Below are 27964 nucleotides of genomic sequence, written 5' to 3'. Positions count from 1 at the left end.
AGAAAAGATGGACTCTCTCATAGATAGCCCAAAGATGTCTTTTGAAAAAGTATTATTCAATAAGACAATCTAGGTATTTTGATGGGTAAATTCAGTCATTCATTCACACTAAAATTAAACATTAAAAGGAACATACACACCATGATAGAGTGATTTATCCTTGGGATGCAAAAATGGTTTAACACATGTAAATCAATAAATGCGATACATCACATTAGCAAAATGAAGGACAAATTATATCATTGGAAAAACATCACATTATAACATAAAACATCATTTCATGATAACAATTCTCAATAAGTTAGACATAAAAGAAATGTACTTATACATAATGGCTATGGACAAAGCCACATTCATATTAAAGATACTTTAAAGCAGAAAACTATAGTGGAAATTAGAAATTTATAATTGAAGTCCTAAACAAATATCATTACACACAATGGGAAGAAGCTCACGGATTTTTTTAAAATGATCAAGAACAGACAAGATGCCTACGCTTCCCACTTCTATTTAATATAATAATGGGAAAAGTCTAGCCAGAACAATTAGCCAAGAAAAATGGAAGACATCCAAATCAGAAAAGTACTAAAAATTGTTTGTGGAAAAGGACAATACTTCATGAAAAAAAAAAAAAAACAGAATAAATAAATTCATAAGTTGCAGGATTCAATGTTAATCTAGGAAAATCATTATTATATCTACACTCTAAAAATAACCATATGAAAAATTTGAAATCCTATTTACAAGAGTATAAAAAATGAAAACATATTTCAGAACAAATTTAAACAGGAAAAGATTTAAGCACAAAAAACTATGACATTATGAAAAAAATTAAACAGTCCCAAACGAAAGGGAAAATATTCTTGCTTATGAATTGGGAGATTTTAATTTCATCCCTTCAAACTTCCAAAGGCTTTGTTCACAGGATTATGAAAAAAAAATTTCTAAATTCATCAGCAACTATAAACTGAGAAAACAAAGTCAGAAAGGCAAGATTCTTGAACAAGAACAGAAATTCCAAACTTTAAATCATTATTACAAAGGTGTAATAAAAGAAACAGTATGGTACTGGCATAAAAGCTGACACACAGACCAGTGGAACAAATGAGAAAGCTCAGAAAACACACATATTGTCAACTAGTTTTCAATAAAATTACCAAATATGAAAAAGATACTCTTTCAAATAAATAGTACTGAGAAAGCTGTTTATATATACATAAGCAAAAAAAAAAACAGAATTGGACCATTAAAAAAATAAAAGGATGTGAAACCATTAAACCTCTAGAAGAAAATGTAGAAGAAAAGCATCCTGATATTTACCTTGGCAGTGAAATTTGGAGAACTAGAACTACAAGAGATTTCACAAACCAAAGCAAAAACACCCATAAATAAAAAGGCAAAATATTCAATGGGAGAAAATATTTGTAAACCATGTTTACAAATGAGATAATGGGTTGATATCTTGAATACTTAAGTAATTTTGTAGCAAAAAACAAAATATCCCAATTTTAAACTTAACAAAAAACTCAATATTTTCCCAAAGACAAGACAATTGGCTTGTGGGTACATGAAAAGACACTCCAAATCAGTGAACATTAGGGAAATAAAAATCACTTAAGGACAGTTCAGAGAAACATCAAAAGATATAATAGCTTAGATGATAGAGGAAAAAGAACATTTCTACATTGTTGCTGGGAACTGAAATTGGTATAGTCATATAAAGTAAGGTGGTTTCTCATAAAATTAAAATACAACTATCAGGCCAGGCACATGCCTGTAATCCCAGCAGGTCAGGAGGCTGAAGCAGGAGGACTTGTGAGTTCAAAGCCAACCTTGGCAAAAGCGAAGCACTAAGCAACTCAGTGAGACCCTGTCTCTAAGTAAAATAAAAAATAGGGCTGGGGATGTGTCTCAGTGGTTGAGTGCCCTCCTCCCAAAAATTCAACTACCATATAATACAAAAAATCCACCTCTGGGCTTAAGGAAATAAAATCACTAACTCAAAAGCTGTACTCCTATTCACTGCAGCAATGCTCGTGGGAGTGAAGTAGGGAAATAATGTCATATCTCCTGACAGATGAATGGATAAAACATGGTCTTAAATAATTTGCCATAAAGTAGGAGTTCCATCATATATCATAACCCAGTTTGTCCTTGATGACATTATGCAAGATGAAATAAGTTATAGTAAGACAAATACTGCACAATCTCAAAAGTGGAATCTAAAGTTGAACTTAAAACAGAGAATGGAGTACCAATTAAAACTGGTTTTATGACAAAAGGAGAGATAATGGTCAAAGGTAAAAACTTTCATTTGTAAGTACTTGAAAGCTTAATATAAAACATGGTGATTTAAGTTAAACTCATGTAGAGTATACTTGAAATTTAAAACAATAGAAAGTGTTTCTAGAACATAATGAAAAACCATGTGGTGATGGATCTATTAAATCTGTATATTCATCGTCTCACAATTTTTAAGCATATGGCACATCAGGTGGTAGATCTTAAATATAGACAATAGTTTCATTCATATTAAAGATACTTTAAAGCAGAAAACTATAGTGGAAATTAGAAATTTATAATTGAAGTCATAAAAATAAACAAATATTGAAATGCTTGGAATATTCAAAATTTATCTATAGAACCACTCAGAAAGCCATGTTTATAACCATACAAGATTTTAGAACACAGTGAAGCTTATCCCATATTATATACACATGGTTTCTGTTCCATTTAAAACATCATTTCACTCAAGGTTAAATAATACAAATAAACTTTCCAACATTTCTGACTTTCATGAAGCTTTTTCCCACTGTGAGACACAGGTCAACACTGAACCTCTCAGAATGCTGTTTTCACTCTTAAATCAGAACATTTTATTGCGATATCTTGCATATTTAGTAAGACTCAAAGAAATACTACAGGGTTAGCATGTTTCTTATTCTACATAGCTTACATGAGTTCTTACATACTGGACTGAGATTATGACGACTCGCCCATGTTCTTAAATTCATGGTATATCCTCAGAATAAGTTTATCTTTGAAATGAACAACAACACTTTTATACACTGCTCATATCCAAGAGTTTTCTCAACTATGAATTCAACTGCAATTACTAAGGATCAAGAGGACTTCCAAAAAGATTTTCTGAATTCCTTACATTCAAAGAGTTTTCCTGTTCATTAATGTCAGAAGAACTAATGAAGGGATCCTCACATTCCTTATATTCATATGGTTTCTCTCCAGTGTGTTTTCGCAAATGTTTATTAAGGCCTGAATGCTCAGTAAAGGCTTTTCCACAGTACTTACATACATAGGGTTTCTCTCCAGTGTGGATTCGCATGTGAACCCGAAGATAAGAGGACCACAGAAATGACTTTCCACATATTATACACTGAAAGGGCTTCTCACCAGTGTGAGTTCGCATGTGGACCGGAAGGTAAGAAGAACATGTAAATGTTTTTCCACACACTGTACACTGAAAGAGCTTTTCTCCAGTATGAATTTTCAAATGTACATTAAGATATGAGGAAGAAGCAAAGGCTTTCCCACAGTGGTCACATTCAAAGGGTTTCTCCCCCTTATGACTCCTTATGTGTGCAATAAGGCCTGAGGAAGTAGTGAAGGCTTTCCCACATTCCTGGCATGCATATGATTTCTCCCCAGTGTGATTTCGTAAATGTATAGTAAGGCCTGAGCGTGCAGTAAAGTCCTTTCCACAATAATTGCATTTATAGGGTTTTATTCCAGTGTGAATTCGAAAGTGGGTCTCAAGGGATGAAGAATTTCTAAATGATTTTGTGCATACCTTACACTGAAAGGGCTTCTCACTACTGTGAGTTTTTATGTGCACATTAAGTTGAGAAAAGCTAGTGAACGCCTTCCCACATTCCTTACATTCATAGGGTCTCTCCCCAGTATGTGTTCTTAAGTGCTTAGTAAGGCATGAGCGTTCAGGGAAGGTTTTCCCACATTCCTTACATTCATAAGGTTTCTCTCCAGTGTGAGTTCGCATGTGAATGCGAAGGTGGGATGAAGTTGAAAATGCTTTCTCACACATGTTACACTCAAAGGGCTTCTCTCCAGTGTGAGTTCTCAAATGTCCAACAAGAGATGAGGAATGAGCCAAGGCTTTACCACAGTGGTAACATTCAAAGGGCTTCTCTCCTGTATGAATTCTTATATGTTCAACAAGGGCTGAAGATGTACTGAAGGCTTTCCCACATTCCTTGCAATCATATGGCTTCTCCCCATTGTGTGTTAGTACATGCTTAGTGAGGCCTGAGCGTGCAGTGAAGTCTTTCCCACAGTAATTACATTTGTAGGGTTTTATTCCAGTGTGAATTCGAAAGTGGGTCTTAAGGCAGGAGGAATTTCTAAAGGTTCTTGCACATACCTTACACTGAAAGGGTTTCTCGCCAGTGTGAGTTTTTGTATGTTCAGTAAGTTGAGCAAAGCTGGTGAAGGCTTTCTGACACTCTGTACATCCATAGGGCTTCTCCCCAGTATGGTTTCGTAAGTGTATAGTAAGCCATGAACGCCCACTGAAGGCTTTCCCACATACTTTACATTCATACGGTTTCTCCCCTGTGTGAGTTCGTATGTGACCCACCAGGTAAGAGGAACGTGTAAATGCTTTCCCACATATGTCACACTCAAAGGGCTTTTCTCCAGTGTGAGTTCTCAAATGTGTAGTAAGATAAGATGAAGAGGCAAAGGCATTTCCACATTGTTCACACTGAAAGGGTTTCTCTCCTGTGTGACTTCTCATATGTTCAGCAAGGCGTGAGGGTTGAAGGAAGGCTTTCCCACATTCCTTGCACTCATAGGACTTTTCCCGAGTGTGTTCTCGTAAATGTACAATTAAGCTTGAGCGCTTGGTGAAGGCTTTTCCACATTCCTTACAATCGTAAGGTTTCTCCACAGTGTGGTTTTGCATATGAATATTAAGGTAAAGAGGATGTGTAAAGAATTTTTCACATTTCTTACATTCATAGTATTTTTTTACAGTGGGCATTTCAACACACCCATCGGGGATTGTGGAATTAGTAGAAGTTTTCCCACACTGTTCCAATTCGTAGATATTTTCTCCATTGTGAATTCTGCTATGTGCCTGAAGATGTGTCTCATTAACAAAGGTTTTCCCACAGTCACTGCATTCAAAGGCTTTATCATCAGTAAATTTTTTCTGGTAAACATCTGGAGTCAAGGTAAAAGGTTTTACACACTGGTTCAACATAGAACGTCTTTCTTCAGTAGAGGTGTTGTTGAGCAATGGAAGGAAGTTTTTTCCATAGGTATTACACTCTGAAGTGTTCTCTTTATTAGGAGTACTTGCATATGTCTGAAGGAATGAGTGTTCACTAAAAACTTTTCCAACTTGCTTAGAGTCACAGTGTTCTTCTCCATTGTGGCTTCTTGCCTATTCATAAAAAGATAAATAAAGATTAAAAGATTTTTCAATCTTTGTCAAGAATGTGAACTTGCAGGAACTCTGAAGAACCAAGTATTACACTAAGTTTAGGGCATCTCTCCAGAGAAACTGCGATTGGTAAAGACTACCTAGTTCAAATTATCTCTCATTTGTGCAGACTTCCATCATGGAATTCCCAATCTGCCCTGAACTTGGAAATTAAGAAATATCTCTTTGAATCTTACCAGCTGTATCCCATTTGATGTATCTGACCAAAACACATCCTGCTGAAGTGCTGTCCCTTTGGTTTGAAGGTGCATCTCCCATTCTGCAGTAAAAAAGAAAAACAAGGTTTTGAAAGAAAATAATAAATCTCAATTGTATTCATATTAAACATGTTAAAAAATAACACAAAGATAGGTTTGAGTAGATGACCTGTCTAAAATTTGGCAATCATAAGGATATAAGACCAATATATAGAAATTTATTAACAATTTGTCCTACAAAAATTAAATCTAAAAAAATTAAGGGGCTGGATTTGTGGCTCAGCAGTAGAGCACTTGCCTAGCACATGCGAGGCCCTGGGTTTGATCCTCAGCTACCACATAAAGATAAATAACTAAAATAAAGGTATTGTGCCCAACTACAACTAATAAATAAATAGACAAAAATAAAGATAAAAAAATTAGATGTAATGAACAGAATTAAATATCAGAGAAGGAAAGCAGAAAACATGTGCACCCAAAAACACTATACACTCCCTAGATGTGGTGGCACATACCTGCAATCCCAGGACCTCCAGAAGCTGAGGAAGGATAGATAATTCTAAGTTAGAGGCCTCCCTCAGCAACTTAGAGGGGCTCTAAGCAACTTAGTGAGACTCTGTCTCAAAATAAAAAAGAGGGATATGTAGCTCAGTGGTAAAGTCACCTTGGTCTCAATCCCCAGTACAAAGGAAAGGAAAAAAAGGCTGGACAAAGTAAGGGACTAAGGGAGCATGGGAAGTTGAAGATATCCCAGAACTTACAAGTCCAAGAACCTCAGTTTTCAAATTGAAGGTATTTTTTTTTAAATCTTTTTTTTTTTTTGGTAGTTGTAGATGGACAGAATGTCTTTATTTTATTTGTTTATTTTATGTGGTGCTGAGGATCGAACCGAGTGCCTCACGCATGCTAGGCAAGCACTCTACCACTGAACTATAGCCCCAGCCCCTGAAGGTATTTTTTAAGAAGTTTCCTCATACTTCATTTTTAAAGAAGTTTCTTCATACTTCAAAGCTTATAAATGACACAAAATATTTTTTATAAATACTTACCTTGAAGAATGCCTCGTTCTACCATTGTCAACTGCACTTCTTCCTCCAACCAAGAAATCAGGCTGGGTTTCAACAGCTGACGTCCTATACACAGGGAATGATACATTAATGGATGACACTCATGTATGATAAACCTTCCCATGATAAGTTAACTTTTTTTTTTTTCCTTTTTTGGTACCAGGGATTAACTCAGGAGCACTCAACCACGAAGCCACATCCCCAGTTCTATTTTCTGTATTTTATTTAGAGACAGGGTCTCACTGAGTTGGTTAGCATTTCGCTGTTGTTGAGGCTGGCTTTGAACTCTCAATTCTCCTGTCTCAAGACTCCTAAGCTGCTAGGATAACAGGCTTGTGCCACCATGCCTGGCCAGTAAACTACATTTTTATGAAAAGGATTTCAATTATTTCTAAACAGCTCAAAATAAAATACTCATGCTTTGGGAGTCCTGAAGAGATCAATTTTGTCTGATCCCTAAAATCCTCACTTGGTCTTCACTCATATAGAAACCACTGAAAAAGTGTAATACTCCTAATGTCTTAGGCATTAAATAAATATTGTGCTGTTTAACTAACATCAAAAAACCCACCAAGACATTTCTTTCACAAGGATAAAATGGAAGCGTAAAAAGGTGTCCTCATTCTCAAAGAAAAACATTGCAACAGTGGTTCCTAAGTTCAGATTTTTTTTTTTTTTTTTTTTTTTTAATTCCAGGGGCTGGGGATGTGGCTTAGTGGTAGAACACTTGCCTAGTATGTGTGAGGCACTGGGTTCAATTATCAGCAATGCATATAAATAAATTAAATAACGGTATTATTTCCATGTAAAACTAAAAATTTTTTTAAGTAATAAAAGTAATAAAATTCCACTCTACAAAGTTCAGATTTCATGTTGAAGAATTGTTAAAACATGAGTGACAAAGACAAAATCTCAAAAGGGACTTTTTAAAAAATATTTTGTTTTTAGTTGTAGATGGATAAATAACTTTATTTATTTTTATGCGGTGCTGAGGATCAAACCCAGTGCCTCACACGCGCCAGGCAAAGCACTGTACCATTGAGCCACAACCCCATCCCTAGAAGGTATATTTCTCTAATACAATGATAGTGATGCTATTGATCCTAAAGATATCTGGTTGAGAATAATCATAGTAGATTAAGGGACTGGGTCTCTATTACTTTCCATCATACCACTGTATTCTAGCTGATACCACTAATCCTGGAATGCAGTTATTAAAAATTACAAAATATATTACAAAATATATTTCTATTTCTGAGAGGCTACAAAAAATGATGGCAGTCTTACCTACTGTAGACAAGTTCTGGAAGTTCTCCAGCATCACATCTTTATAAAGGTTTCTCTGAGTTGGGTCCAATGAAGTCCACTCCTCCTGGGTAAAGTCCACAGCCACATCTTCAAAGGTCACCGAATCCTAAAACACCACACACATGAGGTTTGAGGCAAGTAACATCTCCACCCAATATTCAATGGTGAATGAGAAAGTGACACCAATATTCACATAGGATGGTTAGGTCTCCCATATTCTATCCCAGGTTCAGAGGTCCTGAGAAACCTCTCTATTCACACTTATTTACTGTGGATCTACTCCAATCATATGGTTTTTGTACCTCTTACACATAAAACTTCTCTCTCCACAAACAGACTAGCAGTTTTCTCATTTTATTTCTCCATTGTAACATACTCCTGAAGCATACTACAAAGACTCAACAAATCAAGTTATAGAAATTCTTTGAAAAAAGACACTTTTATTTTCCTTACTATCTGTTAGAACACTGGAAAAAATGAAAGTATCTAATAGGCATAAGGGAACTTAATATTCATGATAATAAAAAAATACTGAAAAAATTTCAAGTTAATCCCTCACCAATATTAGTGTGTCTTTCTGAGGGAAATTCAACTAAAACCTTAGTCTTCACATAGATCTTTTTCCCTCTGAAAAACTCTGCAGACAGGTCTACCTACAAGGAAATGTGTCTTCCTGGTCAGTCTATTATGTCATTTTGGGGATGTAAACAATAAGTTTGACAGCAAATTTGGATATCCCTAATTCATCATTACCAGAGTTAGTGTTCTAAGGCGCTGTGTTCTCTAGTGTGAAATCTGTTTCTCTCAAGTATCTTTCCATATCCTGACATCCAATAATGGAGTACCCAATCTTACCTGAATGTGTAAAACAGTAAATACACTTTTATTAAACTTACTAGTTGTATATCACTGGAGGTATGTTCAGTCAAAAAATTCTGCTGAAGTGCTGAATCTTTGGTTTTTAGTTGCATATCCAATTCTGAAATCAAACCAAAATAATAATAATAACAATAATTTAGGTTTAAAGAAAGAAATAGCAAGGCTGGGGTTGTGGCTCAGTGGTAGAGCACTTGCCTCATACATGTGAGGTACTGGGTTTGATCCTCAGCACCACATAAAAATAAATAAAGATATTATGTTTATATATATCTAAAAATATATGTATATTAGAAGAAAAAGAAAGAAATAGCAGATTAAAGGAGTTAAAAATAAGTCTTTGGGATGAGGCATGCCTATAATCCCAGTGGCTCAAGAGACTGAGGCAAGAGGATACCAAGTTCAAGCCAGCCTCAGCAACTTAGCAAGGCCCTAAACAACTCAGTGAGACCCTGTCTCAAAATAAAAACTGGGGATGTGGTGCGGTGTTACATGCACTGGGTTCAATCTCTTGTACCAAAAATAAAATAAGTCTTGCCAGGCAGGGTGGGGCATGCCTGTATTCTCAGTCACTAGGGAGGCTAAGGCAGGAAGATCACAAGTTCAATTCACTGAGACCCTCAGCATCTTAGGACAGTCTCAAAGTAAAAATAAAAATAAAAATAAAAATGAACTGGGAGTATTTGATGTTCAGATCTTCTGTACTTTCTGTCCTGATGTTCTGTGAGCTCATGAAACAACATTTTTGAAATTTTTTTGTATAGACAGCATGCCTTTTTATTTTGTTTATTTTTATGTGGTGCTAAGGATTGAACCCTCACATGTGCTAGGTAAGTGCTCTTCTGCCCCTAGGCTATGGCTGCAGCCCATATATTATTATTATTCTTTAGGGTCATCATTTTGAGGTATGTATTTTGATATTTGATGTTCAAATTTTTCTTCCTGGACTGGGGTTGTGGCTCAGCGGTAGGTGTTTGCCTCACATGTGCAAGACCCTGGGTCCGATGCTCAGCACCACGTAAAAATAAATAAGTGAAATAAAGGTATTGTGTGCAACTACACTAAAAAATAAATATTTAAAAAAATACATACATCAAAATGATGAACCTGAGTAATAATAATATGTTGTTTCACGAGCTCAAAGAACACTGGGACACAAAGTAAAACACTCTGGAGTTAAAGATAACTTCTGAGTTCCCTTGCTATTGTTTCCAAATATAGTGAATCTGTCACTGATCAGGGCTGTTCTCCACAAACACTCACCTTGGAGAACTCCTGTGTGCATGGTCATCAACTCTTCCTCTTCTTCCAAGAAAGATGCAGGGCTGGGTTTGATAAGCGTCTGACATCCTGCACATGGGAAAAGATGCATTCACAAAAGAGATGATAAATATTCCTATGATTCAGGTCTATAATTCTCATGAAAGCAGTGAAATTATTTCAAAGCCTTATCCCAAAGTTTGGTAACCTCAGACCCCAAAGTCTTACAATAAAGTAAAACTAGTGACTCATAATTATTATAGTGCATGAGATTTAAGTGGAGGAATTGACAGACACAATGGACAACTAGAGTCTGAGTATGTCAAAGGTGGAAATCAAGACTACATTTCAACAATGGAAAATGATGCTACTGAATCTGGACCTGGACAACATTTTAAGAACTACCATAGTAGGTTGGGGATACAGTGCAGTGATTAAGCATGTCAACAGCACATGTAAGATCCTGGATTTGGGGCTGGGGATGCGACTCAAGCGGTAGCACGCTCTCCTGGCATTCGTGCGGCCCGGGTTTGATCCTCAGCACCACATACAAAAAAAGATGTTGTGTCTGTCGAAAACTAAAAAATAAATATTAAAACACTCTCTCTCTCTCTCTCTCAAAAAAATAAATAAATAAATAAATAAATATTAAAACTCTCTCTCTCTCTCTCTCTCAAAAAAAAAAAAAAAAAAAAAAAAAGACCCTGGATTTAACATATAGCATCACACACAGGGGAAAAAAACCTGCCACAATAGATTAGAATGTATTGGGAGGGCTGGGGATGTAGCTCAGTGGTAGGCTGCTTGCCTAGCAGGCCCAAGGCCCTAAATTCAATCCCCAATAATGCAAAGTGAAAAAAAGGGGGAAAAAAAAAAAAGTATTAGGGAAGATTGTGTTTGCTAGTTCCCATTTGCAGAGGTGACATTATGGATCCTACAGCACAGTAAATACTTTGCATATACCTATGCCGTATGAGGTTATAAGGAATGATGGCAGTCTTACCTACTGTGGCCAAGTTCTTACAGTTCTTCACTGTCACATCATTATGTGTTTTTCTCTGAGTTGGGTCCTCTAATGTCAACTCCTCCTGGGTGAATTCCACAGCCACATCCTCAATGCTCACTGAATCCTAAATAATCACACACATTATGTCCTAAGCCAAGTAATATCTTCACCAATTTTCACAGGAGAATAAGGATGGTGGAACCAATGCCTATGCAGAGAGGTGAATTCCTTCACTGCCTACCCTTAGTCCATTCAATGGCCCTAAGGACTATTCTCTGTATCCACAGTCACTCACTATTCATCTACTCCACTCATATGGCTGTAATGGCACTTCTCAAACGTGAACTTATCTCACCACAAGGCAAAGCCATTTACATTTTTTCCTCTTTTATTCCTGAGCACACAGCACACATTTGATAAAATGATAAATGAATAAAAGTATTCAAGAAAAAGACATTTTTATCTTCCTTATCTTTCAGAAGACATCAAATTGAGAAACATGCATTTGGAACCACGGGAATCAAGATTACTTATTAATTACTAGAATATTGCAATGATTTTCAAGGTAATCCTTCACCTATGTGAAAAGCTTTATTCCCTGGAAAAATTCAACCAGGGACTCAGTCCTTGTATGAGGCTTTATTTCCCTTAAGAAATCATGTGAGCAGAAAGATCAGTTAAGTAGAAGAAAGTAAAAAGAACAAGGGAAAGGAGAAGAATGGAAGGGAAAATACTGGGGACTGAATCACAGGAAATTATGTTCCATGCTTGTACAATTATGTCAAAATGAATCCTAATGTTAGGGCTGGGGATGTGGCTCAAGCGGTAGCGCGCTCGCCTGGCATGCGTGCAGACCGGGTTCGATTCTCAGCACCACATACAAAAAAAACAAAGATGTTGTGTCTGCCGATAACTAAAAAATAAATATTAAAAAAAAAAAAAATGAAACCTAATGTTATACTGCAAACTAGTAAGTGTAAGTAAACATACATCTAGTTGGTGGAAGCAGCCATGTCAGTTTATAGAATGAAAAACATTCATGATACCTTTCTCAGGCAATCAGCCACTGGACTTTCTTCCTCTGTCTCATCTTCATGACTATACACTGGGTCCACAGGTAGTAGACCTCCTGAAAAATAAGATAATCCAGATCTGACCAGAAGCCCACATTTATGTGATGACATCATTCCATCCTAATTCAAAATTCAGGTACAATTGAACACACTCAGGAAAATTCACAAACACAATCTCTAGGAACATACAATGCCACAGCAATTCTGTATCACTTACACTCAGAAAAAAGGACAATAAGCCATGCGCTCTTCAAGAAAAGAATCCTGGTCTCACTTCACAAGTTTCTTAACTTGAGCCCTCAGAAATGTGACTCTTCATTTCCCCATAGCAACTTTAGTCATAAACAAGATTATGTAATATCTCTTCCCTCAACACACATACCAGGAGGCTGACATAAAACAGCCCTCTCTTGCCTTCTTTAGGACCTCAGTGAAAAACTAGCAACATGACTGTTCTGTCCCAGACCTCTGGCTTTGTATTGGACAGGGGGTACCTAAAGCAGATGTTCTGAAAAACAGCAACAGGACTTACCATGGGACAAATTGGTAACATCCATGTTAGTCTGATCCTGAAATATTCGTGATCACTCTCTTCAGGGATTCCAAGGTCACGTCAAGGTAACTTATGAATCTAAGTGAATAGTGGCAATACTTACTCCTCTTTAAATAGGGTTATTGGATTCCTGTTGATATCATTAATCAACAAATAATACTTAGTAGTTATCAAACATTATATATTCTCTCTCCTAATTACAGATCTCAATCTATCTAAAAATTGTATACCATATAACAAGATTAATAACAACTGCCATTTACTGAGTAACCCCATTTTCAGTAAGTTACACAAGCTTTTTTTTAAGAAAATATTTATTTTTATGTGGTGCTGAGGATCGAACCCAGGGCCTCACACGTGCTAGGCGAGTGCTCTATCACTGAGGCACAATCCCAGACCACAAGCAGCTTTTATGTACATGCATATATGCTAAATTATATATAGCTATTATTACTCTATTCAATTATTTCTAACAATCTCTCCCAGGAGATTATCATAATCACTAATGATGAAACCACCTAGATTCAGAAAACACAAATGACTGTTCTAATATCAAGTAGTGAGGAAATGGTTAACCAGGACTTTGAAGTGGTTAACTGTGCCCCTAAAGTGTAATCCTCTGTGGTTATCATTATATTCTAAATTACAACCATATAAAGGATTCTGGAAACTGGTCCCTGATGTGTTTGTTAGCCTTTCATTGCTGTGACCAGAATACCTGACATAAACAACTTAGAGGAAGAAAGGTTTACTTTGGCTCAAGGTTTTAGAGGTTTCAGTACAGACAGGTAGCTCTATTACTTTGAGCAGAACATCATGGCAGAACATGGAAATGCAAAGGAAAACTACTGAGCAGCCAGGAAGAAGTGGAGTAAGTGGGAGGGCAGATCACAGCATAGTCCTCAAGGATACAATGCTAGTAACCAACTTCCTTCAACAATGCCCAACCTGCCTAGTTTCCACTTCTTAGTGGTCTGTTCAAACTATTAATCCATCAAGTGGATTAATCTACTGATGAAATCAGAGCCTTCATAATCTAATAACTTCCAAAGTCCACCCCTGAACAGAATACATTTCAACTATTGCTTAGCCTCAGCAGAGTCTCAAACACTATGTTCTGACCTCTGCTTGGTGCTCAAGGCAGAGTAAAGAAAATATCTGGGGCTAGGATTGTGGCTCAGCGGTAGAGCACTCGCCTAGCATGGGCGAGACCCAGGTTCGATCCTTAGCACCACATAAAAAAATAAAAAGACATTGTGTTGTGTTCATCTACATCAAATAAATAAATAAAATCTGCAAGGACAACACCAAATCGAAGTTTGCCAAACTCCTGATAATTTGCTGGGTCTTGTGAAAGAACCTTATAGCATTACCAATAGGTCTGTTTTTTCAATAGTTCTGCTTCTATTTTTTCTTATTCCTTCATATAACCTTCTCTTTCATATTAAAAATAAATAAATAAAAATAAAAGATGCAATAAAGAACATCAACAACAGACTAAAGGGACAGAATAAAGAACCCATGATCTCCAAGACAGGGCATTAGAAAAATGTAGGGTCAAAGGAGAAAGTAAAAAAAAAACAAACAACAACAACAAAAAACCTTATGGTATTTATGGAAATGTAACAAAACAGCAAATTCTGATATACAGTACTTCAACAGGAAAGAGAAACAATGAGGTAGAAACAATACTGGGCTAACAAAGAACTTTTCTAGCATACATTAGCCCTCAGAAATGAAAGAGATGCCTTTACAACTGAATCCAATGATACAAAACAATCACAGAACAAATTTGGCAATCTAACAGCAATGAACAAATTTCTAGATAATAAAACCTACCAAAATTAAATGAGGGGCTGGGGCTATAGCTCAGTCCCCCAGCACTTGCCTAGCATGTGTGAAGCACTGGGTTCAATTCTTTGCACCACAGAAAAATAAAAACAAAACAAAATAAAGGCATGTTGTTAAACTATAACTACAAAAAATTAAAAAAAAAAAAAAAAGATTAAATGAAGAGGGCCGGATGTGATGGTGCATGCCTATAATCCTAGTAACTAGGGAGATTAAGATAGGAGAATGGTGAGTTCAAAGCCAGCCTCAGCAACTTATCGAGGCCCTAAGCAACTCAGTGAGACCCTATCTCTAAATAAAATACAAAATAGGGCTGGGGATAGGGCTCAGTAGTTGAGCCCCCCTGGGTTCAATCACCAGTAACAAAAAAAAAAGAAAAAGATTAAATGAAGAAGAAACAAAATACAAGTGGTTAAGCAAGGAGACTGAATCACTAATCAAAAATCTAACATCCAGGGGCCGCGGTGTAGCTAGAAATAGAACATTTGGGGGCTGGGGTTGTGGCTCACCGGTAGAGCACTCGCCTAGCACGGGTAGGACCTGGGTTCGATCCTCAGCACCACATAAAATGTATTGTGTTGTGTCCATCTACACCAAAAAATAAAAAAGAAAAAAGAAAAAAGAAATAGAACATTTGCCTAGTATGCCAGGGCCAGGGCTCCATCCCCAGCACAACCAAAATAAAAATAATAATTATTATTACCATTTTCATTATTAACACTGTGACAATGATGATGATAATAATAATTAATTTACCAGCAAGGAACAGCCCAGATTCAGTGTCTTACAGCTGCACTCTACATACAAAATGTCTAAATAACTAATAGGAATCCTTTTCGAACCCTTTGAAATACTGAAGAGCAAATAACTCCAAATTCATTTTATGAGGACGGCATTACTGTTATAAAAGTCAGATAAGGACAATATGAAAAAATTACAGACAAATATTTATGATTAATGCAGGTATAAAATTTTTCACCAAAATACTGAAACACAGCACATGGAATCATTCCCAAAGAGGAAGTAAAATTTATCCCTGGGATAAATCTCAAATGCCCAAAACAACCTAAGGAATTTTCGGGGAGGGGGGTAGGGGTTGCGGGGGGTGGGATGAAGCCAGAGCCACACTAAATTAATTTGAAAAATCTACCACAAAGTTATAGGAAACAAAATTGCATACAGTGAAATAAAATTGTACCCACAGGATAATGAAACAAAACACAGTACCCAGAAGTAAATCCATACATTTAACGTCAATTGATCTGCAGGCTATATATAGGATAAGGAGTTCAATTTCAAAATGAGTTAGTATGGCCATTTTGAAAAACAGTACAAAGGTTTCTCAACAAATTAAAAATAAAGCTAGGTATGGTGGCACTAACCTATAATCCCAGCAACTCACAGGAGGATTTCAAGAACAAGTCAGCCTCAACAACTTAATGAGACCCTTAGCAACTTAGTGAGATCCTGTCTTTAAAAAAAAGGCTGGGGTGGCCGGGGCTGTGGTTCAGAGATAGAGTACTTGCCTAGCATACGTGAGGCACTGGGGTTCAATCCTCAGCACCACATAAAAATAAAATAAATATATTGTTTGTGTCCACCTATAACTAAAAAAAAAAAAAAAAAAAAAAAAGACTGGGGATGTGGCTCAATCATTGGTACCAAAATGAAAATAAAACTGCCATTTAATATAGCAATCCCTCTACTGGGTATATTTCCAAAGAATATGAAATCAGAACAACCTCAGACATCTTGCATTCCCATTCATGCAACACTACTGACAATAGCTATTTCAACAATTCAAGTGTCCAAAAAAGAATGAACAGATAAAAGAAAATGTAATATATACTCACTGTAGAATATTATTCAGCTTTAAAAAAGGAAATCTTTCCTTGGTGACAACATGGATAAACCTAGAGGACATCATGGCAAGTGAAATGAGCCAGAAGCAGAAAGAAAAATATCAAATGACCTCATTATAAATGGGATTAAAAAAAAACTGAACTCAGAAACAGTAAAATGGTGGTTATCAGAGACTTGGAGGGAAGGAGTTTGGAGATACTAGGAAAGGATACAGAATTTATTAGATAAGAGGGTTAAATTCAAGAGATTTATTTTATATCACAGTGACTACAATGAATAGCAATATACTAGATACTGGAAAGTTGCTAAGAATAGATTTTTACATGCACTAACTATACGCACACACACAAAGTATGTGCAGTTATATACATTAAACAGCCAGTTCACAACACAAAAAGACATAAAATGTTCTATATGAAAATTACATGTACTGTTTAATTGTGAATCATAACAAACTAAAACTAGAAAAATAAATAAATAAATTTTAACAATAAGGACAAAACATGTCTGATTTCCCCTTGCAGTAACAAAGGAACAATACCAAATAAGAGTTTAATTGACTCTTATGTATATACCAGGCAGTGAGGCCCTACTGAGAAGGCCCCTTATCAGAAGGTCTACATGGAATACATAATGTGGTCTCACTGGTGTTTTGATTATCCACAGTTTACAATCAGGAGGGCAAGAAGGGAAACACCTAGTGGTCTGCACCTCGTAGTCTGGACTAGATAATCACAAATCTTGCCCAAACCTATTTTTATACATTTTTATCTTGCCCCTACCACATTAAAGGTAAGAGGTCATGACAATCAAGGTTGTATATTCTCTGGGTCCTGATTAGCAACAGAGTCTCACAGAAGTCATGGTATTGTTTATTTGATATTGAAACTATTTAAATATAAACTTTCATCTGAAAAAACAAAACTAGCCAGGTACAGTAGTAGACACCTGTAATCCCAGCAGTTCAGGATGCTGAGGCAGAAGGATAGCAAATTCAAAGCCAGCCTCTGCAATTTAGTGAGGCCCTAAGCAACTTAGCAAGATCCTACCTCAAAATAAAAAATTTTAAAAAAAAGGGTTAAGGTTATGGCTTAGCGATTGAGCACCCCTGGGTTCAATCCCAAGCACACCACCACCCCCACATATTAAAAAAAAATTAAAAAATGAAAACAAAACTAAAAGCCCTTAGGCAGATCAAGAATGTGTATTCTCCAGGTACTTGCTCTTATGTGGCAGAGTTAAGATCAACAATTTATAAAAACAGGTCTGGACAAGATAAACAAATGCAGGAGATAATTCATTTTAGTCTAATTTAAAAGGAATTGTTTGTGGAGACCACTGTGTTTGTCAATTAGACTAATTATACAGTACCCACCAGGAACATAAAAGTTCCAATCAAATTATTTTCTAAAATCCTAGCAACTATAAATTATTTTGAAAAGTAAACAAGCTTATCTTAGTTATTACCAGTAATGTCTGTAATCCCAAAAAGGCTATTGTTGTTAACATCTAGTATTGTGACCTCAATAATAAAAAGGCATGTGATTCTTACTTTCTACCTGTGAGATAAAAGATCCCAAAAGAAAAGATTTGTTTTGTTTCCTGAGATCATCTTAAGCAATGTGTTGCCCAGCTCTCTAGCACCAAGATGAATTCAAGTTTTGCCAGTTTCCTGGATCTTTGTCCTTTATTAGGGACAGTGGATAAAGGATGAAAAACAGCAATATTCTTCTAAGTTCAATTATGCATGACATTCAACAGTGCCATTCATATGGTCCATGAACTTCCAGTGCTATTCTCTCAATTAATCCTAAGGGGTTTTGAAGGCATCCAAAGATACAGAAAAGAGGTAATTTCTTCCTGTTGTATTGTCTATCAAGGGACTGAAAAGAGGGAAAACACTTTCTCCTTTAAGTGAAACATCAGATCTAGATTTGGTTCCAGATGTCTAGAAAGACTACAATAGCAATGACAACTGTTGTGGGTACTGATGATCCAGAGCATAATGCACAGCGGGGGGAGGTGGGGGCGGGTACAGATAATGACCAGCTCTGAATCTCTGAGATCTTTTATTTCCAGGGAGCCCAGAAGATAACCAGTCTTTGCTTATCTTAATGATATGTGGCAACTCCTTATATCAGAGCCTAGGGGCAACTAGATCATCATATATGATTCAGAAACTACAGAGGCATTAGAAGAGGTTACTAAAGCCTCTATAGTAAAAAAGTCCCTGATTATTTTAATTTATAATTATAACTTATTAAGTGAGGAATATGTTCCTACCAGAAGCAAAAAAGGACTAAAAGATATTATATATTAGTGTGACAACTCAATGTTGTTCTGGAGGAAGACATTATCAATATTATATCATACCTGTGGTCCTGGAGAAAGGGGGCTACAATGGAGGTATTAACTCCAGAGACTGTGTGTGATAAGAAAGGTGTTGAGGTACCTCAGGACAGCCTTCCAAGGTCTGACCAGACAGCACACCACGTCTGGGAAGCTGTTAAAATAGGAAATGAATGGAATATTAATCAAGGTATAAAAAAAACAAAATACTTACCAACTATTATTGCACAGAATCAGTAATCTTAATATTATTGAAAGTTGACTATAGGAAGCTTTATGAATGGAATCACAGCATTTAAGACTTCAGTACTTGATTATCAGTACCTTTACTTAACTCATTTATTTCCGGATTTAAGAATAGGCAATGAAGACTGATCAAAAGGAGAAACAGTGGAGAAAGGTTTTATAATATTTTATCATTGAAGACCATTTATTAATTGATTTTGGGTCATATGAACTATCTTAATTAAGGCCCAGGGAGTTTCACGTGTTAAACCAAACATAAATGACAGGAATATACTTTAATTTGCTATATATTGAGCATACGTAGGGATGTTTTAAGGCAAAAAATACTGTTACTGTAAGAAAATAAGAAAAATAAGATCAAGTGTTGGGGAATGTACAGTGGTTGTCTAGCATGTGTTAAGGTCCTGTGTTCAATCCCATGTTGAGGGAGGAAAAAAAAAAGACAAAACAAAAAAGAAATGTAGTCAACCCTACAGTTAAAAGTGAAAGAAAATCAAAGTGTGAAATATAATATATCAAGAACTATGTAATGTTTTGAACAACCTACAATAAAAATTAATTAAAAAAAAAAAAAAAGTGAAAGAATACCAATTTTTCCTCCATGTTGTGTAAGGTACATGTATAGGGCTATAAAGAATAATGTTTAAATTTAGGAAGATATCCAGGTATGACTATTGAGTGCCAATTTTCTTGTGTGTGTGGTACTTAGCATTAAACCCAGATCCTTGTGCATGCTAGGCACATTATGCATGAGCAAAACCCAAATAATACCCTTTATGTAAACTTGGTATTTAATGAGACCAAATTATGAAACTTCTTTTAAATTAATGTGCCATAAATTTATTTCATATTACTTACACTAAAATATCTTAATGCATAGTAGAGCATGATGGCATGTGCCTGCAGTACCAGCTACTCAAGAGGCTGAGACACAAATAATCACTTGAGCCCAAATGTTCTAGACTAGTCTGGGCAGCATAGAGAGAATCAAAAAATAAATCAATTACATATTCTAGAATGTATATAATCTACTTAATTTCCTTGTATTTCTCTCATGATACCTATGGATTGGGTATTTAATCACTAATCTACAGCTACCATTATCTTTGCTCAATCTGGCATTTACATAATATAATATTCTTTTGCTATCCCCCTTGGGCTCAAATTGGCTTTTTAAAAATTTTATTTTAGGCATTAGCTACCTTAAGCCTAGGTATTTCGTCTCTGGCTGTTAAAGAGGAAGAATGGTGACTGCAGGTGCCAGGAACCTCTTGTCCCCCTCTCCCTAGGATGACCCTTGTCCATAAGACAATTATTTCCCTTCTCCTTTTACCCTCATGCACAAAATCTTGTTTTCTCTCCACTGTTAATATCTTTTTCCTTTGTTTAACATATCTCACAAACTCCTGATGGACCTGACCAGTTAAATCAGTCTCCCTCTCTGGAGGGTCATTATCAGTTTTAGAGGGTCTGCAGACCACACCTAGAGGTCAGTTAAGAGAGCAATACTGGCCTAAATTTGTTAAATTTTTTTTTTAATAATTTACAGCAATAGACCTGTTACCTTACATGATTTCAGAAACATCTTCAAGTGGAGAGAGATCCAAATGCTCTTTCCCTCCAAATTCACTTTTTTTTTTTTTTTTTTTTTTAATTTTTACAGTGAGTCACCAACCTGGTCACCATGTATGCGATCTGCCATAACCCATGGGTGGGAGCGTAAAGAGCAACATCAACAAGGGATATACCAGAGAATTATTCATTGCCATAGGAACTAAGATTCTTCCTCACCAGAATAAAGTTCTAGATGTGGCTCTGCTTTTCTACTAGTTATACTTCTGCTAGAACCCACCTGCACGCTCAAATGCTTTACCCATAACCATGGCACTCACAGTCTTCTTTCTCATCAAAAAACTCTTTTCACTGCCATGTTCATGCCATCAAGTGGTTTTATCATACACTGTCACTCATAAATAGCTTATCTGAATGAAAGGTAGAATGGCTTATTGAACATTCACTTACAGGGCCAAATGGAAGAGACTACTCTAACAGAAGGGATTCCATCTCACAGAACAGGTTATATGCTTTGAATCAGAGTTTTACATGGTACTGTTTCCCACAGACAAAATGCCCTGGACCAGGAATTGATGGTAAAAGTGGAATGGTTCCTTAAACTATTTTTGCTTCCAATTCCAGCAATTTACAAATACTTCAGGTATGAAGATCTTAGTTAGGAATGCTTCCCAAGGAAACACAATTACATCTTAGTACACTGGAGGTTGAGATTGACACCTGGCCATTTTGGGCTTCATATGGCAATAAACCAAGAAACAAACAAATTTAAAAATGGATAATGGGTGGGGGGAGTAATCTATTGGCAGAATTAACTAATCTCAAATACCAAAGGGAAAATGTAGCACTACCACACAACTGGAACAAGGTGGAAGTGTACAAACCCCAAGGATTTCTAAACTGCATAGAACAAGCTGATAGAAAATTACAACTGAAAAAGGCAGGATAAGGGAGGACATGGACTCTTGGGGAATAAGGTTTTGAGTGACTCCACCAGGTAAACAGACTCACATGACTCATGACAGCATAACAGGAAATATAAATATGGTCATAAACGAAATGAACTATAAACTACCGTCTTGAGACCAATTACAGTTTTGTGTTTTTTTCGTTCCTTGTCCTAGGTATGTCTTTACTAACAAACTAATAATTGCTATATTGTATACATGTATAAAATATGTAACAACAAATCCCATCATTATGTATGACTATAGAGCATCAATAAAAAATGTCAAAGAAAAAATAAAAATGAGCAAAAGAAAAAAATAACCATTCTTTTTCCTAATTTTATATACATGAGAGATTAAGTTTATAATATTATCTTCAGTTATCAGAATATTCAGTGAGGAAGTAAATTTGAGGAGTAATTAACATGGTTTGGGGGGTAGACACAATGACTATAGGACTATGCATTTTTCACTCTTTGGAGAAGAATTGAGTTTTTTTTTTTTTTCCTTTTTTTATCTTCTTAAGCAGAAATATGATACCTGTTTAATTATTTCGAGGACTATCCAATGTGTGCAGAATGGATGGTAAACAGCCAAAGAATGGACTGTGCTCATCAATTTATCTCAGCTCCAATTTCATTTTCAATACCTGCTATGGAATAAAAGACCATATTTTCATATGTACAATAACAGATGTTATGCTTGAATATAAAGGATGTCATAAACTTCATCTACTCGATACCTTAGTTAGCATCCCTTTATATCTTCAGATAAGCTATTTGAAATCTAATCATGCTGGGCATGACGGCACACATCTATAATCTGAACTACTCAGGAAGCTTATGCAGAAGGATCACAAAATTGAGGCGTAAGACCCTGTCTCAAAATAAAAAAGGGCTGGGATATGGTTCAGCAGTAGACCACCCCCTTGTATGGTGAAGGCGTTCCCCAATCATTCCTGCCACCTTTGGCCTAGTTAAAGCTTCTCCCCTGTGTTGTCATTGACTACATGGTCTCTTCCTTCAACTGATGAAAAAAGCAACACATCAAGCTGCTAACACCAGAGTGACTTAAGAAAGTCAATCTTCAAATGGTATTTTCTCTACATTAGTCAATCCACAACCTCAACGGGAAAGTCTGAAGGACAATGCCCACAGACCTTAATAAAGCAGAGTTCCAAATGTCCTTTCTCTCTCAATCCCTACCCCACTATTGAGAACTCTATTGTTTCTGCACTTCTCCAAGGCTCTTAGGGGCAGCTTTTTGTTTTTAATTTTTTTTCCCTGTAGTTATACTCGGACAGAATGACTTTATTTATATATTTTTATGTGGTGCTAAGGATCAAACCCATTGCCTCACACATGCTAGGCAAGCGCTCTGCCCGAGCTACAGTCCCATAAATGTTTCTGCTATTTCATGTGTTTTTTCTGCTGTCTCCTATATTATATCTCACTTGACCATGATGTAAGTCTCCTGTTCTGGATAGGGCTAGAATTTATAGCCACTCTGCAGGGAGAGACCTCCAGACCCAAATAGAAAAATACAGCAAGACGTAGCAAATTGAGTATGGTCACACCCATGAGGGACACGAAAATAGACTTATCGTGCCTTACCACATGACTCTCCCATGAAGCTAATACCATTTTGTAAGGCTCCATGGCTCACTTGAGTTATGCCTGCACTGCTGTGTATTGCTGTTTTTCTCTACTGAATAATGCCAAAACTCCCTTCCCTAATTTGGAAGGAGTCAGAGAGTCTAAGGGACCTTTGAAAACAACTGCTAGCCATAATAGGACAAGAGGGGCAACCACAGTCAACAGCCACTCCCAGTAGTGGTCAGTCAACTATATTCTGAAGGCCTTATTTGGTTGATTGACTTGTCACTGAGAAGCAGAAGGGGAAGGTAGGCAGTGGGTAAATATGAGAGCCAGCAGAGTGCTAGAGGGAGACTGGCATTCTAACTGCCCATTGCACTGGGGATGGAATATTCATTCTATGAAGGTGACTATACCTCCCAGTCTGATGAGGCACCCCCTTTACAAGGGAGATGATAGCACCTCACTAGCAATGGTCCACTGGGGTTTGCGAACCCTATGTCCTTTATACCTGTTGCTCTACACCCCTAACACCTTACAGAGATCTAGAGGGACACACTAGAAAGAAAGGTGAGAGCCTACAAACAGGGTAACAGAAACAACTAATGGAGACCGTGGATCCTGGGCCATTTGAAGTACCCAGGAGTTTGTCAGGTAAAAACAAAGGGGATTAAATCTTTTAGGTAATTAAAGATTTATTGATCTTTATGATTCAAGTCTTCCAAAGATTTTATTTAAAAAGAAAAATATATATAAAAGAGAAAAAAAAAAGAGTAGAAGGACTGATTGTCTTAAGGTCTGACTATCCCAGAGGGACAACTGAACCAAAGCACTAGGTTCTGTGACCACCACCCTCTTTCTTCCTCTTATCAACAACAGACAGAAACCAAGAACCACCATTTCAGACAGCTCAAAGACTTAAAACAAAAAAGTTATAAAAGCCTTGGGCTTTAGGCAGCACCAGTCAAAAAAACAGAAAGGAAGGAAAAATAGAGGGAAAACTTTAAACATTTAATACTGGGTAAATACCAAACGCCAGGACTAACCAATGGAAGATTACTTGGTGATTTAAGGAAAAAAAAACACAAGATGGGGGCGGGGGGGATTAAACATTTAAGTTTAACATTTGCTAAAGTGCACCAATTAAAATAATTATATGGATTACTAAATCTAGAGGTCAAATTATGGTTATACCTGGGGTTCCCACTAACTTTAAGTATTATACCCTTTAAAACTAGAGTAAATATGGAGGAAAAATTAGGCATCCCTAACTTTAACTTGAGCCTTGCTTAAATTTTCCAGTCATAGGACCAAATGTTTCATATTGAGAATAAACCCTCTAATACAAGAAACAATCACAAACTAAGAAGTAAGACTTTGACACAGATTTGATTAATAAAATGAGACCACTCGATACCCAGATAAAATAGTCAATACAACTCAATGTTTTAAGTTATAGGGGAGGCTGAGGTTATAGGTCAGTGGTAGAGTGCATCCCTCACATATGTGAGGGACTGGGTTCGATCCTTAGCACCACATAAAAGTAAATAAAATAGGGGGTTGTGGCTCGGTGGTAGAGCGCTTGCCTAGCATGTGTGAGACCCTGGGTTTGAGTCTCAGCACCACATATAAATAAATAAAATAAAGGTCCATTTACAACTAAAGTAAATATATATTTTAAAAGATTAAAAAATAAATAAATACAGATATTGTGTCCATCTTAAAAAAATAGGGCTTCAATGATTAAAATTTGCATAATACACAGTTTGTGAGAGGGTGATTACCTCCATTGCTCTTCCATTCAATACAACTGTTTCTTCTTCTTAATCTGAAATAAAGACTGTTAGTTCTTCCAAGGCTTCTAATGCAAGAAATTGCCCCTCTCAGCTTCTTGGTATTGCCATCAAAACAAATGACTGGCCACCAACTGGTATCTCCTGGAAATAAAGACTCTAATATATCCTGAGCCTGTGACCCTATAATACCCAAAGGTCACAGAAACAGGACAGAGCTTCATACTGCTACCTAGGCCTCCTTAAGACGGGGTAGAACCAAAATTAAATCTTCTGATATACTCTACCTATAGAAGAGGGTTTCCTCTGACTTCAGTCCCTTCCTTGAGGCAAGGGTGCTAGAGGAGGTGACTCCTCCTCCAGACTCATTGATAATCTGAAAAGCCCCTTGGGATCAACTGAGTGAAAAGTAACTGGAATTCAGAGACTTCATTAGGAAAGGGCACTACTAGCTAGGTGCAGTAGCACATGCCCGTTAGCCCAACAACTCAGGAGGCAGAAGCAGGAGGACCACAAATTCTAGTTCAGTCTGAGCAACTTAATGAGACCCTCAGTAACTTAGCAACAAGCTCTCTCAAAATAAAAAAGGGCTAGGGATGTAGCTCAGTGGTAAAGAGCCCATGGGTTCAATCCCTGGGGGTAGGATGGGGGAAAGGAACTACTGACTATCATATATGCATTTTAAAGGAGAGTTGTTGCTTTCCATTCCTCAGCCAGGATGGTCCTAATTAAAGTCTAGACCCAAGAAGCAACACAGCTGGGCAAATGCCAGGCAGTCATCTTGGCTCTGGATACCCTGGATACCCTTGATCATTAAAACCCCATCTTTTTTAAGAGACCCAAGAGATAATGCCCAAGGAACTTAACAAAAAGGCAGAGACCCACGGATCTCATCATCTCTCACTCCCCTCTGGCTGACTAAGCACCATGGTCATGGCATCTACAAACTTCCCAAAAGTCCTCCAGGGAACACCTCTCTCACAGTAATTAAGATGCTTCTATTATATTAGATGTTTACTGTGCTGCCTCCCTTGTGTCTCAACTAACCAACACAAAAGAACCCAACTCTCCCAGTAAAGACAGGGCTATAACTATGACCATTCTCCAGAGATACCACAAGACCAAATAAGAGGAATGTGTAAGGGGTAAATGGATGGACATCACAAAAGGAAGGAAACTTTACCTTCTGGATATAACTGCTGCATGGTAGTCAGCAGTGTCCAAGTGCTATGCCCATGCCATGAGCCCAGAACACATTCCCTAGATGACCATCAACCCCTGACCCAGTTACCAACATCCTACTGACCTCCTACTATGGAGCCCATGTGCTCAAAGGTATCCCACTAGCAGAGGTACTCTCTGCAAATATGCTAACATAGTTGATGACTTATTTCCCAACTCTGGATGCATGCTGCATGTTGACCCAACTTATTTTGTACATCAGACACAATAAGCTTGTGCCCCAGTAGTATTCCCCTTGGCCCTCCATAGACAGACACATGATGGGCCTGGCACTACCAGATAGGTGGCATCCAACTCCCACTGCCTACCAAACTCATTTGAAGGGTTCCCTGTAATATGTACCACAGCTCTCCAAAAGAAAACACTCTGTGTGGGAAGCCACTATGAATGACCCTCCAGTCCTGAAGCAAGAGGCTCTGACCAATCACTACATTTCATGGTGACTTGGGCGTTGTCCTAGATCAGGAAGTAAAGGACATGTCCTTCAGATGTAGGTGTCACCCCCTGAGGTTAGGTTACACTCAACTGTCCCTTGTAACCCAGCCCCTTCTGGCCTTTTTTTGGATAGAACTTTCTAAAGAACAAGAGTCCCTACAATAAAAGCCCACTTCCGAACGTGCTCGCTCTCTCTCACCAGCCTCTCGTGACTTACTGTTGCTCTCCCTTTTGGGGAGCCTGAGGCCGAGAGTGAAGAAGCCGTCCTGAAGCTTGTTTTAAGGTAAAGTGTGTCTGTTTTATTTCATCTCAAATTACACCATTTCAATTGGTACCAGTTTTCTTGTCAGTTATATACTGAGTTGTGTATTAATTTTCCCAAATGTAGAAAATGACTTTGGTGCCAAAACTGGAGTTAAGTCCTTGTCAATTCTCTTTTCTCTCTCTCTAGAGACTTAATCAGTTAATCCATTGTCTCCTGCTTCCTATTTTCTGGAAGAAAGCAAATAAGTTCAAATATGATAGTACTTTAGTGCAATAAAACCTCATCCTTCCTACAGATCCGTTTTGAAGCTCCGTGGGGAAGCCCAGAGCAGAAAGTTCAAATGAAGAGAATGGGCTACAGATCCTTTCCGTCCCTTGGCAGAATGGTTTGTGGTCCGCTACCTATAGAACAGGTGCACCCTAGACGTCTTTAAAAGAAGCTTTATCTTCCTGCCTAAATGTGTCAAAAATATACTCCACACAAAGACAAAGCCCAACTGAAAGACAAAAGAAGTCCTATGGAGCCAACTTACACAAAGCACTCACCGGAACGCGCCCGGATCGCCAGGTCCGCGCGGAAGGGGGACGTTATGCTGCCCTCGACAGCGGAAGTTCTTTTTCCTTCTGGAAAAAAAATTTTTTTCAAAAGATTACTTTAAAGGCTTTTGAGGAAAAGCGCACAATGTTTGAAACGAGGACGCGCCCTTCAGAATTATGTCGAAACGGTCCCTGGCGGGACCCTCCGAACGACAGCCACCGGCCTGTAAGACCCGGCCGCAACCGGAGGACCCGCGACCCCGGCGGACGCGATCGGGAAGGGCCGGCCCTCTCTGAGAGGCTCCCCGGCGGCCCGGGCTAAATTCGAACATTCCCTGGACCCTTCCAGCGGCTGACTGTCCCCTTACTCCACCTCGCCAAGGCCCCGTTAAGTGCACCACCACCAAGGAGAAAAGAACTTGGCCGCGCAGAGCTAGACCGGAAAAGA

General features: G+C 37.5%; 1 protein-coding gene across 9 annotated transcripts; it reads right to left on the bottom strand.

Moving 5' to 3' along the window:
• Positions 1–133: 133 nt before the first annotated feature.
• LOC143394485 (uncharacterized) lies at positions 134–27964 on the bottom strand. Of its 9 annotated transcripts, none has more exons than XM_076849193.2 (16): positions 27890–27964; positions 27513–27603; positions 25030–25182; positions 22191–22299; positions 18910–19039; positions 16527–16586; positions 15183–15261; positions 12802–12900; positions 12243–12325; positions 11194–11320; positions 10194–10280; positions 8951–9033; positions 8034–8160; positions 6729–6812; positions 5659–5741; positions 134–5422 (listed from the first exon to the last, which is right to left on the bottom strand). In XM_076849193.2, the coding sequence occupies exons 8-16, from the start codon at positions 12824–12826 to the stop codon at positions 3116–3118; spliced, it is 3006 nt and encodes a 1001-aa protein (XP_076705308.1). In that variant the 5' UTR covers positions 12827–12900; positions 15183–15261; positions 16527–16586; positions 18910–19039; positions 22191–22299; positions 25030–25182; positions 27513–27603; positions 27890–27964; the 3' UTR covers positions 134–3115. The 9 variants fall into 9 exon arrangements, with proteins under 9 accessions (XP_076705308.1, XP_076705301.1, XP_076705295.1 ...); XM_076849186.2 differs by having other exon boundaries at positions 27526–27603; XM_076849180.2 differs by lacking the exon at positions 25030–25182 and having other exon boundaries at positions 22191–22302.

This window comes from Callospermophilus lateralis, chromosome 1 (genome assembly GCF_048772815.1).
Source record: "Callospermophilus lateralis isolate mCalLat2 chromosome 1, mCalLat2.hap1, whole genome shotgun sequence".
Taxonomy (NCBI): Eukaryota; Metazoa; Chordata; class Mammalia; order Rodentia; family Sciuridae; genus Callospermophilus; species Callospermophilus lateralis.
The sequence above is the reverse complement of the archived record's forward strand: the minus strand, read 5'-3'. Positions and strand labels throughout refer to the sequence as shown.

Coding starts and splice junctions, on each gene's coding strand:
- LOC143394485 (XM_076849193.2), bottom strand. CDS start 12,826: ATGGATGTTACCAATTTGTCCCATG. Junction 9,034..10,193: donor GCACACAGGAGTTCTCCAAG/GTGAGTGTTTGT, acceptor GTTTGATTTCAG/AATTGGATATGCAACTAAAA. Junction 5,423..5,658: donor CATCAAATGGGATACAGCTG/GTAAGATTCAAA, acceptor TTTTATGAATAG/GCAAGAAGCCACAATGGAGA.